General features: G+C 37.7%; 1 protein-coding gene across 4 annotated transcripts in view; it reads right to left on the reverse strand.

Moving 5' to 3' along the window:
* Window positions 1-202: 202 nt before the first annotated feature.
* Window positions 203-18,770, reverse strand: part of GPCPD1 (glycerophosphocholine phosphodiesterase 1) — a 67,632-nt gene continuing 49,064 nt past the window's right edge. For all 4 annotated transcript variants that reach the window (XM_081256395.1, XM_081256396.1, XM_081256397.1 and 1 more), the window contains 5 exons: window positions 16,600-16,665; window positions 15,218-15,354; window positions 14,615-14,750; window positions 13,798-13,958; window positions 203-1,413 (listed from right to left, as the gene is read on the reverse strand). In XM_081256395.1, the coding sequence (XP_081112521.1) occupies window positions 1,224-1,413; window positions 13,798-13,958; window positions 14,615-14,750; window positions 15,218-15,354; window positions 16,600-16,665 (690 nt within the window). In that variant the 3' untranslated portion in view covers window positions 203-1,223. The remainder of the gene's footprint in view (window positions 1,414-13,797; window positions 13,959-14,614; window positions 14,751-15,217; window positions 15,355-16,599; window positions 16,666-18,770) is intronic.

The following is an 18,770-nucleotide window of genomic DNA, read 5'->3' on the forward strand; positions in this document are numbered from 1 at the left end:
TTTCATTTTATAATGAAGAAAATAAATCTGTGTATTTTATTCAACATTCATTCATAAGTTACAGTTATGCCAAAACAATCTGCTTCTAATGACAGAAACCTTGGTATAATCCTAACAACATGCATATACATTAAATAGAATGTTCTGCATTTCTAAATAAATTACATGCATGATATTCATTAACCAATAAAGAATACCGATATAAGAATTCAGGACATTTATTTTTCTGCAGAGATTTAACTACTGTACAACACACATACAAAACAAACACACAAAGCAACGGTGTGTAATAGGGAGTGAGAGACACTTAAGCATATTTAAAATGCCTACAAATAGGCTTTTTTTTCCTTTTTTTTTTTTTTTTAGGCAACAAATTATTTTTCAGTCCTTGACACCTTCTCACACTCACCTAGCACCACAGATGCAAGGACTTACAGTAAACGTGTACTATCTCATGCTTAAAACAAAAAGCATGCATTCAACAGAACTTATACATTATCATCTACTGTACTAAGTCTTCAATCCATACTTCTAATATTTTATACATTAAGTTACCCTGCAGCTTTTTGAAATTTTAATATTTATGCAAAACAACTTTTGAAAGATGTATTAAACAAGTTTTCAAGGATCACCTCTCGGCTATTTACACAGGCATTGGTTTGGTTAAGTGGGGAAATGGCAGCAGCCTCAAGGTTCACACTGAATGAAAATGGTGTGAATGTCAACTCATGTGAAAAATACACAGATGGCACAAAGGTTTGTGCAGTTGGAATCACCAGTGCAAATGCATGCATTTGAGGTACTTATTTTTCCCATGGTCAGGTATAATTATGCATAGTCATGTTCCTTGAGTGCTAAATATTTCAGACCTGATCAAATGAAAAGCTGTAATAAGTGTAAATATGAGATATTTGTATAGTTAATTTCAAAGTGTTATGTTTTTAATGAATATTTGTTTAACATAACTTACATATTTAGTTTAAAATATTTACCAACCAATAAATTTTTTCACTGTAAAGAGACTGACTGGTAATTATACCTGGCCAAGTGATTTAAATAGAATACTTGAAATTCTAGCAAGAACTGTAGTGAAATATTAAAATACTTCATTATTGCTTCACTGGACTGAAAACCTAAAAGGCATAGATAAACAATGCTCAGTGATAAAAAGTGAATACCCAGAACAGCGATGCATGCCCCGAATGGTCTCCGCCCAATAAACACTAAGCATTCTCCACATTATCTATGCCGTTGGCATCCACATGGATGTCAGGCTCCCCACAAAAAGACGAGGGGACAAAGCGGCTAACAGTGGGACACAAACAGCTCTTAAGCTCTGGCAATTCTTGCTTCAGACGTTCCAACTGCTCCACTTGGAATATATTTGGCTGTTCAGGCATCCAATCATATATCCTGTGATGAAAAAAACACAAAACATAAACTAGGGTAATTTTACGGTTTACTTAGGACCTGTCTGACTTAACCTTTTCAGGAGAATTTGCTTACCGAATGCCTAGAACACCTATACTACAGAGTCCTTTTATTTTTTTCTTTACCATTCAAAAATATTTCTTTTCCCAGTCTTGCCAATAATCCAGAATAGCATCACTGCCTTTTGTACCCCTGAAGCAAAAGAGCTGATTATAAATTGATAGAATATGAAATCTGTAGCTTATTAGTGATTCTTCAACTCCAGTTAGAGATTCTTCTCTCCAAGTTAATCAATCAGCAATGCCTCATTTGACAGATGGAAAGGTACTACACGGTAGAGCTGGAATTCATACCCAGTTCTGACTTCAAAGCACTGAAGATCAAGATGAAAAGTACTGCTCGGGACTTCCCTGGAAGTCCCAGTGGTTAACACTCCAAGCTTCCGGATTGGTTCAAGATGGTGGAGGAGAAGGACATGCGCTCACTCTCTCTTGCGACAGCACCAGAAGCATAACTAACTGCTGAACAATTCTCAACAGGAAGACACTGGCACTCACCAAAAAAGACATCCCAAAGACAAAGGAGAAGCTGCAATGAGATGGGAGGAAGGGCTCCATCAGAATGAAATCAAATCCCATAACCGCTGGGTGGGCAACTCACAAACTGAACAATTACACCACAGAAATCCACCCACCGGAGTGAAGGTTCTGAGCCCCACGTCAGGTTTCCCAACCTGGGGATCTGGCAATGGGAGAAGGAATCCCTTGAGAATCAGACTTTGAGGGCCAGCGGGATTTGACTGCAGGACTTCGACAGGACTGGGGGAAACAGAGACTCCACTCTTGGAGGGCACACACAAAGTAGTGTGTGCACAAGGAGCCAGGGGAAACTAGCAGTGACCCCACAGGAGACTGAATCAGACCCACCTGCTAGAGTTGGAGGGTCTCCTGCAGAGGCGGGGGGGGGGGTGGCTGTGGCTCACCACGGGGTCAGGATACTGGGAGCAGAAGTTCTGGGAAGTACTCACTGGTGTGAGCCCTCACAGAGCCCACAATTAGCCACAACAAAGAGCCTGTAGGCTCCAGTGCTGGGTTGACTCAGGCGGAACAACCAGGAGAGAGGGAACTCAGCCCTACCCATCAGCAAACAAGAGGATTAAAGTTTTACTGAGCTCTGCCCACCAGAGCAAAACCCAGCTCACCAGTCCCTCCCCTCAGGAAGCTTGCACAAGCCTCTTAGATAGCCTCACCCACAAGAGGGCAGACAGCAGAAGCAAGAAGAATTACAGTCCTGCAGCCTGTGGAAGAAAAACCACTAACAAAGAAAGACAAAATGAAAAGGCAGAGGACTATGTCTCAGTTGAAGGAACAGGATAAAACCCCCAAAAAACAATTTAATGAAGTGGAGACAGGCAACTGTCCAGAAAAATAATTCAGAATAATGATAGTGAAGATGATCCAGGACCTCAGAAAAAGAATGCAGGCAAAGATTGAGAAGATGCAAGAAATGTTTAACAAAGACCTAGAAGAATTAAAGAACAAACAAACAGAGATGAATACAGTAACTGAAATGAAAAATACACTAGAAGGAATCAATACCAGAATAACTAAGGCAGAAGAACGGATAAGTGACCTAGAAGACATAAGGATGGAATTCACTGCCGCGGAACAGAATAAAGAATAATAAGCGAAGACAGCCTAAGAAACCTCTGGGACAACATTAAACACACCAACATTCTTATTATAGGGGTCCCAAAAGGAGAAAAGAGAGAGAAAGGACCCGAGAAAATATTTGAAAAGATTATAGTCAAAAACATCCCTAACATGGGAAAGGAAACAGCCTCCCAAGTCCAGGAAGCCCAGAGAGTCCCAGGCAGGATAAACCCAAGGGGAAACATGCCAAGACACATAGTAATCAAATTGACAAAAATTAAAGACAAAGAAAAATTATTAAAAGCAACAAGGGGAAACTGACAAATAACATACAAGGGAACTCCCATAAGGTTAACAGCTGATTTCTCAGCAGAAACTCTGGAAGCCAGAAGGGAGTGCCAAGATATGTTTAAAGTGATAAAAGGGAAGAACCTACCAGCAAGATTACCCAGCAAGGATCTAATTCAGATTCGACAGAGAAATCAAAAGCTTTATAGACAAGCAAAAGCTAAGAGAATTCAGCACCACCAAACCAGCTCTACAACTAAGGCTAAAGGAACTTCTCTAAGTGGGAAACACAAGAGAAGCAAAGGACCTACAAAAACAAACCCATGACAATTAAGAAAATGGTAATAGGAATATACATATCGATAATTACCTTAAATATAAATGGATTAAATGCTCCAAGCAAAAGACACAGGCTTGCTGGATGGATACAAAAACAAGACCCATATATATGCTGCCTACAGGAGACCCACTTCAGACCTAGGGACATGTACAGACTGAAAGTGAGGGGATGGAAAAAGATATTCCATGCAAATGAAAATCAAAAGAAAGCTGGAGGAGCAATACTCATATCAGATAAAATAGACTTTAAAATAAAGAATGTTACAAGAGACAAGGAAGGACACTACATAATGATCTAGGGATCAATCCAAAAAGAAGATATAACAATTATAAATATATATGCACCCAACATAGGAGCACCTCAATACATAAGGCAACTGCTAACAGCTATAAAAGAGGAAATCGACAGTAACACAGTAATAGTGGGGGACTTTAACACCTCACTTACACCAATGGATAGATCATCCAGACAGAAAATTAATAAAGAAACACAAGAGACCAGATAGATTTAATTGATATTTATAGGTCATTCCATCTGAAAACAGCAGATTACACTTTTATTTCAAGTGCACATGGAACATTCTAAAGGATAGATCACATCTTCGGTCACAAATCACGTCTCGGTAAATTTAAGAAAATTGAAATCATATCAAGCATCTTTTCCGACCACAACACTATGAGATTAGAAATCAATTAGAGGGAAAAATATGTAAAAACCATAAACACACAGAGGCTAAATACTAGTAAATAAACAAGAGATCACTGAAGAAATCAAAGAGGAAATCAAAAAATACCTAGAGACAAATGAAAACGAAAACACGATGATGCAAAACCTATGGGATGCAGCAAAAGCAGTTCTAAGAGGGAAGTTTATAGCAATACATCCTACCTCAAGGTGGGACAGGAAGGGTGGGAGGGAGGGAGACACAATAGGGAAGGGATATGGGAACAGATGTATATGTATAACTGATTCACTCTGTTATAAAGCAGAAACTAACACAACATTGTGAAGCAATTATACTCCAATAAAGTTGTAAAAAAAAAAAAAGAAACAAGAGAAAAATCTCAAATAAACAATCTAACATTACACCTAAAGGAACTAGAGAAAGAAGAACAAACAAAACCCATAGTTAGTAGAAGGAAAGAAATCATTAAGATCAGAGCAGAAATAAATGAAATAGAAACAAAACAACAGCAAAGGGCTTCCCTGGTGGCGCAGTGCTTGAGAGTCCGCCTGCCGATGCAGGGGACATGGGTTCGTGCCCCAGTCCGGGCAGATCCCACATGCCATGGAGCGGCTGGGCCTGTGCATCCGGAGCCTGTGCTCCGCAACGGGAGAGGCCACAACAGTGAGAGGCCCACGTACCGCAAAAAAAAGCAAAGATTAATAAAACTAAAAGCTGGTTCTTTGAGAAGATAAAACAAACTTGATAAACCTTTAGCCAGACTCATCAAGAGGAAGAGGACTCAAATAAATAAAATTAGAAATGAAAAAGGAGGAGTTACAATGGACACCACAGAAATAAAAAGCACCATGAGACTACTACAAACAACTATATGCCAATAAAACTGACAACCTGGAAGAAATGGACAAATTCTTAGAAAGGTATAACTTTCCAACACTGAACCAGGAAGAAATAGAAAATATGAACAGACCAATCACAAGTAATGAAACTGAAAGTGTGATTAAAAATCTTCCAAGAAACACAAGTCCAGGACCAGATGGCTTCTATGAAACATTCAGAGAAGAGCTAACACCCATCCTTCTCAAACTCTTCCAAAAAACTGCAGAGGAAGGAACACTCCCAAACTCATTCTACGAGGCCACCATCACCCTGATAGCAAAATCAGACAAAAAAAAAAAAAGAAAATTACAGACCAATATCACTGATAAATATAGATGCAAAAATCCTCAACAAAATACTAGCAAACAGAATCTAACAAAACATTAAAAGGATCATGCACCATGATCAAGTTGGATTTATCCCAGGGATGCAAGGATTCTTCAATATATGCAAATCAATCAATGTGATACACCATATTAACAAATTGAAGAGTGAAAACCATATGATACTCTCAATAGATGCAGGAAAGGCTTTTGCAAAATTCAATACCCATTTATGATAAAAACTCTCTAGAAAGTGGGCACAGAGGGAACCTACCTCAACATAATAAAGGCCATATATGACAAACCCATAGCAAACATCATTCTCAATGGTGAAAAACTGAAAGCATCTCCTCTAAGATCAGGAACAAGACAAGGATGTCCACTCTTGCGACTTTTATTGAACACAGTTTTGGAATTCCTAGCCATGGCAATCAGAGAAGAAAACAAAATAAAAGGAATACAAATTGGAAAAGAAGTAAAACTGTCACTGTTTGCAGATGACATGACACTATACACAGAAAATCCTAAAGATGTCACCAGAAAACTACCAGGGCTAATCAACGAATTTGTTAAAGTAGCAGGATACAAAATTAATGTACAGAAATCTCTTGCATTCCTATACACTAATGATGAAAAATCAGAAAGAGAAATTAAGGAAACAATCCCATTCACCACTACAACAAAAAGAATAAAATACCTAGGAATAAATCTACTTAAGGAGGCAAAAGACCTATACTCAAAAAACTATATGACACTGATGAAAGAAATCAAAGACAACACAAACAGATGGTAAGATATACAATGTTCTTGGATTGGAAGAATCAATATTGTGAAAATGACTATACTACCCAAAGAAATCCAGATTCAGTACAATCCCTATCAAATTACCAGTGGCATTTTCTACAGAACTAGAACAAAAAATCTTAAAATCTGTATGGAGACACAAAAGATCCCGAATAGCCAAAGCAATCTTGAGGGAAAAAAATGGAGCTGGAGGAATCAGACTCCCTGACTTTAGACTATACTACAAAGCTACAGTAATCAAGACAATATGGTACTGGCACAAAAAGAGAAATATAGATCAATGGAATGGGATAGAAAGCCCAGAGGTAAACCCACACACCTATGGTCAACTAATCTATGACAAGGGAGGCAAGCATATACAATGGAGAAAAGACAGTCTCTTCAATAAGTGGTGCTGGGAAAAGTGGACAGCTGCATGTAAAAGAATGAAATTAGAACACTCCCTAACACCATACACAAAAATAAACTGAAAATGGAATAAAGACCTAAATGTAAGGCCAGACACTATCAAACTCTTAAAGGAAAACATAGGCAGAACACTCTATGACATAAATCACAGCAAGACACTTTTTGACCCACCTCCTAGAGAAATGGAAATAAAAACAAAATAAACAAATGGGACTTAATGAAACTTCAAAGCTTTTGCACAGCAAAGGAAACCAGAAACAAGACAAAGAAACAACCCTCAGAATGGGAGAAAATATTTGCAAATGAAGCAAGTGACAAAGGCTTAATCTCCAAGATTTACAAGCAGCTTATGCAGCTCAATATAAAAAAAAAAAAAAAACCCAATCCAAAAATGGGCAGAAGACCTAAACAGACATTTCTCCAAAGAAGATATACAGATTGCCAACAAACACATGAAAGGATGCGCAACGTGACTAATAATTAGAGAAATGCAAATTAAAACTACAATGCTGTATCACCTCACACCAGTCAGAATGGCCATCATCAAAAAATCTACAAATAAATGCTGGAGAGGGTGTGGAGAAAAGGGAACCCTCTTGCACTGTTGGTGGAAATGTAAATTGATACAGCCACTATGGAGAACAGTATGGTGGTTCCTTAAAAAAACTAAAGATAGAACTATCATATGATCCAGCAATCCTACTACTGGGCATATACCCTGAGAAAACCATAATTCAAAAAAAACCATGCACCCCAATGTTCATTGCAGCTCTATTTACAATAGCCAGGACAAGGAAGAAACCTAAGTGTCCATCGACAGATGAACGGGTAAAGAAAATGTGGCACATATGTACAATGGAATATTATTCAGTCATAAAAAGGAATGAAATTGGGTCATTTGTAGAGACGTGGATGGACCTTGAGACTGTCATACAGAATGAAGTTAAGTCAGAAAGAGAAAAACAAATATCGTATATTAATGCATATATGTGAAATCTAGAAAAATGGTACAGATGAACCTGTTTTCAGGGCAGAAATAGAGACACAGATGTAGAGAACAAACGTATGGACACCAAGGGGGTAAAGCAGGGTGGAGGGAGGTGAATTGGTAGATTGAGATTTACATATATTCACTAATATGTATAAAATAGATAACTAATAAGGAAATAAATCAATAAAATACCCACCCCACTCAAAAAAAGACTCCAAGCTTCCACTGCAGTGGGCACGGGTTTCATCCTTGGTTGGGCAACTAAGACCCTGCATGCCATGTGGCGCCGCCAAAAAAATAATAATAAAATAAAGTAAAATAAAATAAAAGACTGCTCACCTGTGTGAAAATTATCCTAAAGCTATGCAGTACTGGCAGATGTACCTAGAGTTGAGAGTCCAGAAAAAGCCCCAAGTGACAATGGCAGCACTAGCATTGCCTATCAGCAGAGAAAGGAAGGTCTTTCATGCTTTAAATGTGAAAGCCAGACAATTTATGTGAGGCACTAACTCTTTATGACCTCACAGTAGGGAAGAATTTCTTAAACAAGATAAAGTATTGATTCTATTAAGTATCTGACTATTCTAAAAGACTTTCTGTTAAAGACATACTTAAGAGAATGAAAAGTGACCTCTGGGTCAAGGTTATCAGACGGAACAAAAGCATCTAAGTTCACCCCCTATATTCTGTTAAAAATAAAATAAAGGTATTAAAAGAAAATTCACTGAACATGAGAAGAACCAAAGAGACAGTACAACAGAATTTTGGAAGCTAGAAAACAGATGGATTAAGTAATAACAAAGTGATTCAGTTAGCAGAATGGATAGGTCAAACCACAAGCCAGTAGTTGAAAAAATGAAAAGGGTGAGTTAAAAGCAGCCCCAAACTTCTGTAGAACTTGAGGGGGTAGGAAGGGGCTCAAAGGAGGAGGACGGGATGAAGGCTTGAGCAGCAGCAAGTGGTTCCCTTCCTCTTACTCCCTGCTGCAGAGGCTGCTCTTACCCCACTTGGTCGAAGTTTATTTCCAGAATTAAACAGGAAATCTGGAATGGAGGACAAGACCAGGTTAGAGAGTTTGGGGCATTTTATAAAATGGCCATCAGCATCAGGGATATTAGAGATGGTACAAATACAACACATGCTAAATACAGAGACATGCCCTCCTTCCCCTATCTCTCTTCCCACACTTGACTCCAAGAAACCAGACCTGTATCCTCTAAGCAGAACATATTATAGCCTCTTCTACGAGGAATCTGACCAGTCAAAAAGCAGTTTTTTAATCTACTGACAGATGTATGACCAAACAGGTCACCCAGATCACCCCATAGTAAAACCCCATAAGCCCTATTCACATGCTCAGAGCTTCCAACAAGCTTTTTAGATCTTAATTCCTTATCATAAGAAGCAGCCAAGAATCTCTAAATATCTGAGGAAAGCTTCTAACCGGTAAGATAGTAAGCAAAAGAAATTTTTTTTTAAAAAAGTTCCTTAATGCCTTCAGACAAATAGTGTCACTTTCATCAAATAAGAACAGGATTTTTAAACTATATATAGAAAAAAGAGAAACCAGAGGAAAAAAGACAGTTCTTGAAAATTCAAAACAGAATAGCAGATATGAAAAACTCAATAGGATGAGTGGAAGATAAGGTTGAGGAAATCTTTGAAAGTGGAAAAGACAAAGATAGAAAATATGAGAAAAGAATTTTAAGTCTCGTGCAAGAGTGTATAATATACAACAAAAGCATTCTATAAAGAAAAAAAAACAAACTCAGAAAAATGGAAGAAATAAAAATCAAAGAAATAATTCACTAACTATTCCACATCTTCAAGGACATGTATCAATAGACTAAAAGGGCTACCAAGTGAGTGTCCAGCATGATGCGTAAAACCAGACCCACAGGACCATCTCTATGAAAGTTTAGAACACTGGGAACAAGAGAAAACTCTCCAAACTTACAGAGAACAAAGAAATCACATGTGAGAGAGTAGGAATCAACATAGTTTCACATTCCTTAACAGCACAATGGAATTGTGAAGATGATGGAGAAATGATTTTAAAAGTCTAAAGGAAAATGATTTCTAACATGGAATTTTATGCCTGGCCACAATACTTCCAGACACAGAAGACCTCAAAAACATTTATTTTCCATCCTTTCTCAAGAAAATACTGAAGGTTGTGTTCCAGAAAAATGACAGTAAAGCAAGAAAAAAAGATTTGGACTACAGGAAACAGAAGGTCTGACACAAGAACTGTAGCTCAGCATGGCAGCTGTGCCCACAGAAGTCAAACAATATGTACCGGAGGAACCTGCGTGGGTGGGCAGGTATGCTCAGGGCTATCACTCCAGGAGGGCCCCTGCCTATCCTACCAGCTTTGAAACCTACGGACAGAGTGCCCTGAGCCACTTAACATGTGTTGGTTCAGTGTCCACTCTACCTGACAGGTTTATTATGGGTGGCCTACTCCTGAGAACTGGTAGGAGGCTCCAATGAGCACAGAACAGCCCACTCCATGTACCCATATTCCTGCTGTACTTCCAATGCCTGATCCACGGACGGATGCCTTGTCATGCTGAGCTAGAGATCTAGTGGGTCACGAAATCAGTTCAGAAAGTTAAGAAAAGCATTGAAATAGGTGTGAGCCAGTGGCACAATCATTTAAAAAGCACACACATATAAATAAAATATTCAAGGGGCATTACCTTTTTAATTTAGTTTCAGGTACACACTTGTAGATATACATATCTATGTGTGCACTGGACTGCAATGTGAAATGCATTTCTAACTGGTTTGGGGATCAAAAGGTTTGTCACTGCCCTAAAGAAACTTATACACGTACCATAGGAGAGCTGGTCAACGATGTTTACAGCAAACACTGTAATAGCAAAAACCTGGCAACCACCTCAGTGTTCTCCAATAGTAGAATAAATTGTGGTAGAATCATAAAGCCACGAAGATGAATAAATTACAGCTAAACATAACAAATGGATTGATTTTAAGAATATAACAAGTAGGAAAAGAGTACAAATAAAGCTTACAGCCATGAAAAACTAAATGTTACACTGTTTAGCAATAGATATAAGAATTTAAAAACTTTTAAAAGAGAGTGATTGCTTGCTTATCAGTTATATCTGAGGGAGGAGGTAGGGGCATAGAATTAGAGAGAACACAGGGGAGTTCAAATCTAATAATAATGTTCTTTAAATGTGGGTGTCTGTTACTGAATTTTTAAAAATAATTCGAGCAGACACAGTATAAAAAGAGGAAACATTGCTCAATTTACTCTACGAGGCAAGTATTATCCTCGTGCCAAAATTAGACAACCATTTGATAAAGGTAAATTAAAGGCCACCTTACTCATTACTACAAATGCAGAAATTCCAAATATCAGCAAATCAAGCATAGCAGCTTATGAGATAATATATCACAAAACCATGATTAAATGTAAAATCTGTGTTAATGCCTTTGTAAAAGAGAACAAATTGGTTTTTGATAAACTAAAACACATCACAATGCTCCCACATGTAAAATGAAACAAAGGCTCTGAATCACTATCATTCAAACCTTCTATAGGTCTAAATTTGATGATGAAAAAATAATAGCATAAGCACCTTAAGTACCAAGAAATAGTTCCAAAAAAAATTAGGGCACAGGAATTCAGCTAGAGACAATGAAACGGATAGGTGTAAGGGACTGCTAGTTTGTTTTTTTTTAATTTTTTTTTTGGTTGCACCTCGCGGCTTGTGGGATCTTAGCTTCCCGAACAGGGACTGAACCCAGGCCCTCAGCAGTGAAAGCACAGAGTCCTAACCACAGACCGCCAGGGAATTCCTAGGACTGTTGGTTTTTACTGTTAGTCTCATAGAACTATTTGAAGTATATACACACACACACAACACACATATATGTAGTTTGTATATATAAGTGTGGTTGATTATATATACATATGTAGTTCTTTGACTAAAATTGAAAAAAGAAGAAAAAACTTCCAAGGATAATAAAGACTGACTTGACTCTAACACGGTCCACCTCTCCTCTCATCAGGTCTGAACAGGAGGCCAGTGCTGGGCTGCCTCCTCAACATCCTCCACATCCTCAACACAGTCCTGCCCTGGTGCCTGCTTGCACCTCTGCCTAAAACGCAAATCCTGTCAAAGCTGATTTAACCACCACCCCCGCCCAAATCCATCTCAATCCTTCCTCTTTAAAATTATTCTTGTTGACCCTGAGCCAGGAAGAACTCACTTTCTTTAGGGCCTTTTGTATCACATAGTATCTTCCTGTTCTCCCTGCAAGGTCAGTGTTTGGCTACAACCAAGTAAGGCCCTTTAAGTGAAGGATCTAACTAAAATTTGTATACCCTACAACTGCCGTACCTGGTATAATCTCACAATATACTTTTCTTGCCTGAAAATATTTGCAATCATCCCTTCCTCCTCCTCAAAGAAAGAAATATGCCCCCAAAATTTGCTAAATAAAGCACTTCTGTCAAATTGTAATTTAAAAATTTTAATTTTCCTTTAATAAGTTGGAAACGTCTATTAAAAAGAGCTATGAATCATGCCACTTAAAGCAGTATTAACCAAACACTTTAAAAGGCAGGCATTATCCGGGTGGCAGTTTTAAAACCAGACTAATTCAGACAAAATAGTTGGGGTGGGGAAAAGCTTTATTAAGAAAGTGATATAACTTTATAGAACAAACAGTAATATAAACTAAATCCAACGACTATATTTTTTAAAGCAGGCCTGGTAACAATTTCATCACTTACTCTTTGTATGATGCTGCTCAAGTATTAGCAAGCCCACTAATCCCCTCAGCAGAACAAATGACGTTCCCTCTAACCCAAAATTTCTTTACACTGAGCAACCTCTTCATCTCTCTGAGATCTCAGACTTACATCCTAAACACCCAGGGAGTTTACTTAAAAAGAAAAGATTAGTTCAACAAATATTTGAGCATCTACATCTAACCTCTGGTGATACAGCAGTGAACAAAACAGGCAAAGTCTTGCCCTCATGGAGCTTCTGCTTGTGTGGGTGTGTTGAGGGTGGGGTAGGAAAGGAGGTTGGGGAGAAAATAAGTAAAATATAGTATGTATATGGATATATCAGGTGGTGGTAAATGTATGGAGAAAAGTCAGGAAGTGCACTGTGAGTACAGGTTTTGATTTGAATTAGGATATTCGGGGAAGGCCCTACTAAGAAGGTGACATTTTAGTCTTTCCTGAAATCTTTATCAGAAGAGAAACAGCAGGAGGCCAATTGGGGGCGGGGGTGGGGATCACCTCACATAGGGCCTTGTAAGGATGTGGGATTTTACACTAGGAGACACAGAATGGGGGGGAAGGTTAAGCAGTAACATGATCTGACTTCAGTTTTCAGTCCTGCCCGCCCCCATAATGGCCAGCAGGGTGCATGGGTGGACGCAGTCCCAGTGAGCAGTTGACTTTCATAATCAACCTGAGAAACGACGTGGCTTAGTGGAGAATGACAACAGTAAAGGATGCAGGATATATTTCGAAGATAGAATCGACAGGATTCTGATTTTGTCTGACTGGATTCGGGTAGGAGATAAAGAACAGAATCATGAACGACTCCAGGGATTCGGCCTCAGAAACTGGAAAGAAAGTTGTCATTTATACTGAAATCAGGAAGTCTATAGGAAGAATAGGCATTGTTAGATGGATATAAAAGTTTAGAGGTCAGGGGAAAGGCTTGAGTTGGGGATATACAAAGGTAGGAAAAGGCACAGAACTGGATGAGATCACCAAGAAAGTTGGTGTAGACAGAGAAGAGGTCTAGGGTAGCCACCTTCACCTGCAATATGACTCAATACATCTGGGTTAGGGCCCAGTCATCTGAATTTTTATACAAGCTTCCCAAGTGACTGTGGTGTAACTTCAAAATTTGAAAAATTCCACTGACAAATGTTAAGATAATTCTACTACTTTTTTTTCTAACAATCCATGAAAATTTTTCATGAAAAACAAATACCTATCATAAATCAGACCATTAACTCCAAATTCCTTTAATTTCTTTCTGTTTTCAGGATCATTGGTATCATCACCCCAGCAGAATATGACCAGTCCCTTAGCTTTTGCCTCTTGAATATAGGACGGGTTTCTGAGAAGGTCTTCAGTATGTGCATTTATCCCCTAAAAGAAGAAAGATAAGTTACTCATGAAAGAGAAACTTATTATATGTATAAAATAGATAACTAATAAGAACCTGTTGCAAAGCAGAATGGACAGGGAAAGAAAATGTTAGAATTTTTTTCTTACAATTTATGCGATCAAACAAGTTTACAATCTAACCATTTTATTTTTATTTATTTATTTTTTTGCAGTATGTGGGCCTCTCACTGTTGTGGCCTCTCCCGTTGCGGAGCACAGGCTCCAGATGCGCAGGCTCAACGGCCATGGCTCACGGGCCCAGCCGCTCCGCGGCATGTGGGATCCTCCCAGACCGAGGCACGAACCCGTGTCCCCTGCATCGGCAGGCGGACTCTCAACCACTGCGCCACCAGGGAAGCCCAACAATCTAACCATTTTAGATGATTCATAAAACCCACTCAGAAAACTAAACTACAAAACTTACTTAACCTAGGCCTGCAAGAAAATTTTTGTTGGTGGTGGTCATTTAACTGCTTTTCAGTCTGAGATTTAATATCCTCATTTTAAGTAGAGCTACCTGCTCATTATACATAGGTCAAAACTAACCAATTAGATGTTAAATTAATATATAACTTTATTGACTAATGCTCTAAAACATTTTTAAAAAACAAGTATTAAAATATTCAACTATAGCTTACCAGTAGATTTTCAAACTGTGCAAAGCTCATTGCAATGGGGGTTGTCCGAGATCTGAGGTCCATGAGTTCAGGGTAAATATCAGATTTCCCCTGAGTCAAAAATAATATGGGATATTTGTTCTGCTTTTGCCGAACCCTAAAAAAGACAGTTTAAAAAATACTTTTCATTGGGGAGATAACCATAACATATTGTTTTGAAATTTTAGAAAATACTAAAAATATAAAGAAACAAAATTTTAAAAGCATACTCATTCCTGAGATATAACCACCATTAACGTGTATTGCCTTTTAGTCAAAAAAAAGAAAATTTTAAATTATTCTATACAAGAGTTAAAATATTCTCAGAAATGGGCACAAAGAAATCCCTTGAGGGCTTACAATTTGGTAAGGAGGATATTATACATCTGTAAAATGAAACACAAGGCATGAGGTGCTATAACCCAGCGGGTGTGGAGGGCAACCCAGTAGAGAATATATACAATGGGACTGAGAAGACAAATCAAGGGTGAAGTCTGGGAACTTCCCCACCTCCAACTACAATCTTTGTGCCCTTAGTCCTAGCCACAGTCTAAGCGTATAGGAGAAAAAAACTGAATTACTCACATTGTGCAAATATCTGCATCAAATGAAGAAAATACTATTCTCCTCTTACCCGAATTTTCTAAGACAGTTTTTAAAATTATATCCAAAAACAGATTCATGTCAAAATATGTTGATAAGTTACCATCCCATATTCCATCCTATATGGAAGAACAGGAAAACAAAAGTCATTAAATACCTTAGAATCACAGTGCTAGGAAAAATTCTCGAGAACATTTAGTCCAACTCTTATTTTACAGATGAGGAAAGCAAAGGCCTGTGTGAATTATTATCATAATTAGGTATAGAGACACTTATATACAAAGCAATTATAACATCAAAAGACTTTTGCTTTAATAAGGTTAACAAAATAAAAACTAAAACTCTGGAAATTTGAAATCTACCATGACTAAAATATCTCATTCTTTGAGTCTTAAGCATATCAAGTGCCCTCAATAAGTAATAAAAATAATTTTCTAATTACAACTAAGATACCAAGAGCCTGTTGATATCCAAATATTAAAAATTTTAAGTATTAGTCATTACAATAATTCTAAAAGTTCTGAAAACTATAAATCACCTACTAGAAAAAGGATGGTTGTGCACTTACATATTATATGTTAGCCAGGCCCGGCTTATCATAAATAGCTACATAGAAGACATGCTTTAAGGGCAGTTATAGATTATTCTGACCAGAACAAATACCAGGATTGCCCAATCATGATGCCTGGATTAACTACTTCCAATGTCCCCCCACCCCAATCATTTACACATATCCCCATCTGATACATCCAAGTTGTTTTCCTCGAATAGAAGACTGTTAAGTTTCAGGAAGGCAAGGCCTTTATTCTGTTTTCTTCACTACTTAAGCACAGAACTCAGAAAATGCCTGGCCCACAGCAGCTTTTCAATAATTATTGAACAAAAGAATGACTAAATTTCAGAGTGATTTAAAACATGTCTGCAGAAATTTCTTTTCCTGATTAATTATTATTAGCTACTGCCACTTAACAGAAAACTGCTTAGGCACTTATTTAAGGTATATATTGAGACAGGGGGTTAAAAAAAAAACCCAAACTAATCAGAGTTATAAAGTTTTGACTGGCCAGAGTTCTCACTGTTCACTTTATAAGTGTGCCTAGAAACCATCCATATTAATGTGCACATGAGACACATGTAAATTAGAATTTCTACTATAATACATTCATCACTACTTTTAAGAACTTAAATATTAGTGTAAGTGTAAGATATGCTTTACTTCAAAGTTCCAACAAGCACTGTGCTTGCTGGAAGAAGCCACGATTTCAGTTTCATTTATTCCATTAAAACAAAAAGATAGGAATGAATGCATTTAAAGAAACGGGTGAGGGAGGAACGAAGAATGTGCCACATGGAAAATGACTTACCCTTTGTTGGCAGATCCATTTTATTTCTATGTTAAACCCTACATCTTCTGGCAAAGACTCTAAAACCTAGAGTTGTGTTTGTTGGTGGTAAATTTTGTTTCATTTTTGGTGAGATGAATGGTAGAATAAGAAGGAAAAAAGAAAAACGGATTAATTACAAAAAGCAAACTATAAGAAAACATATCACTAGTAAGGATAAAGTGTTTTGTGCCTTCAGCAAAAACCACTATCTTTTCTTATACTCAAACTGACAATCTGGTTGATGATTAAGTTGAATAAGAAAGTCAAAAGAAATTAAACAGCAAAGGCAGTAGTCTTTAGCAATATCTGTGATAATCGATCACTACTAACCGCAAAGATGATCCTGACCTAAAATCCTTTTCACCATCACTACTGAACAGCTTAAGTGTGCAGTAATAAGATAGGCAGCCTCATGAATTTAAAAAGACATTTGTCATGTTTTCTGAATTGCATTCAGGTATGTCAGTCTACTTTACTAAGATATGGTTGTATGAAAAACCATGATTTCTAGCTTGTTGTGAAGGTGGTGATGAACACCACAGTGATAACCTCCTGGAAAGATGTTAACTCCAAATTAAACAGGCTCATAAATAAATAAGTCTATATCTATATAAATTAACAAATAATATAGTGTCAATATATCTAAATTATCTAGACACTTTGGACTTCCCTGGTGGCGCAGTGGTTAAGAATCCGCCTGCCAATGCTGGGGACACGGGTTCGAGTCCTGGTCTGGGAAGATCTCACATGCCACGGAGCAACTAAGCCTGTGCGCCACAACTACTGAGCCTGCGCTCTAGAGCCCGTGAGCCACAACTGAGGCCCATGCGCCTAGAGCCTGTGGTCTGCAACAAGAGAAGTCACTGCAATGAGAAGCCTGCGCATCGCAATGAGGAGTAGCCCCCGCTCGTCGCAACTAGAGAAAGCCCACGCGCAGCAACGAAGACCCAATGCAGCCAAAAATAAATAAAATAAATTTATTAAAAAATAAAAACTAAATTATCTACACACTTTGCAATAACACCACTTGGGCAGCATAATTAGAAAATCTAATCTAAAATATGAAGCTTGGTTATTAACTTACAATCAGCCGGTTTGTTTAGTCAGTATTTCAAAGTGTAGAAATCACTTAGCACGTATAATATATATGGTATTTAATTTTATAATAGCAAATAAAAGAATGCTAACAGAGTAAGAACACAGCCTGGGACTCTGGTGACCTGGGATCTAGCCCCTGCTGCATGAAAAGTACAGTACCTAAAACAGGTTGTACTCAATCTCCTGAGGGGCTTTTTGACTTTGTTCTCCAATACGTTTAGCCTTATTTAGTTAACGTACCTGCCACAATTTTACTGGACTAATGCAAAATCAGAAAAATAAGGACAATAGTGTATATTACTGTTGAAATTGGTATACATCAAATTTGCAGAAGGATTCCCCTTTATACTAAGACTGTGTTTGGCCTTTCTTTGGATTTAAACTTTCTGATTAAATTATAGTGATGGCAAAGTGAATGAATAAATGTGTGTTTAACTTATTTGGCTAAACGAAAGTTGTCAAACCTTTGATAAACAATTTTTTAAAAGCCTGTTTTTCTGTTCTATGAAATCACAAGTCTAGAAATCATGGAATTTCTAAGAATCAAACGATTTCAGAATTTTGGACTAGAAGGAATGACTTAGCTGGGCTTCATAAATATCTGAAAATTTATACAAATCACACTCTAAATGCACTAAGACAATGCCTATTTTAGGGGCTCTCTTGTAGCATCCTTTTTGGAGGGTGAATAATCATGATAAACTGAAATTACCTATTTTTGCCTAAGAAGTCTATTGTACCTGACACATCACCAGAAAAAGACAGTGGAGAAAAGAAAAAATTAGGAAATGGAGCCAGCAAGAAAAGGAGACTCAGCATGACCAAAGAAGGTATCTGGTATCCACACAGGCTTGCCTGACGCTGTCAAAGGAATTTCTCTATGAATTGGGTCTAGTTTTTAAATGTTCATGCCAGTTTTTGTTACACATTTTCAGAGTGAATACTTGAAATCTGTAAGTAACCAGGGTACTTATTTTCTTTGGTTGGGGAATTTCTCTCTAAAAGCTAAGGACCAGCCTTACATATTGTAAAAATGCCTCTCCCATCGTCAC

Source organism: Mesoplodon bidens (assembly GCF_964165515.1).
Source record: "Mesoplodon bidens genome assembly, chromosome: 15".
NCBI lineage: Eukaryota > Metazoa > Chordata > Mammalia > Artiodactyla > Ziphiidae > Mesoplodon > Mesoplodon bidens.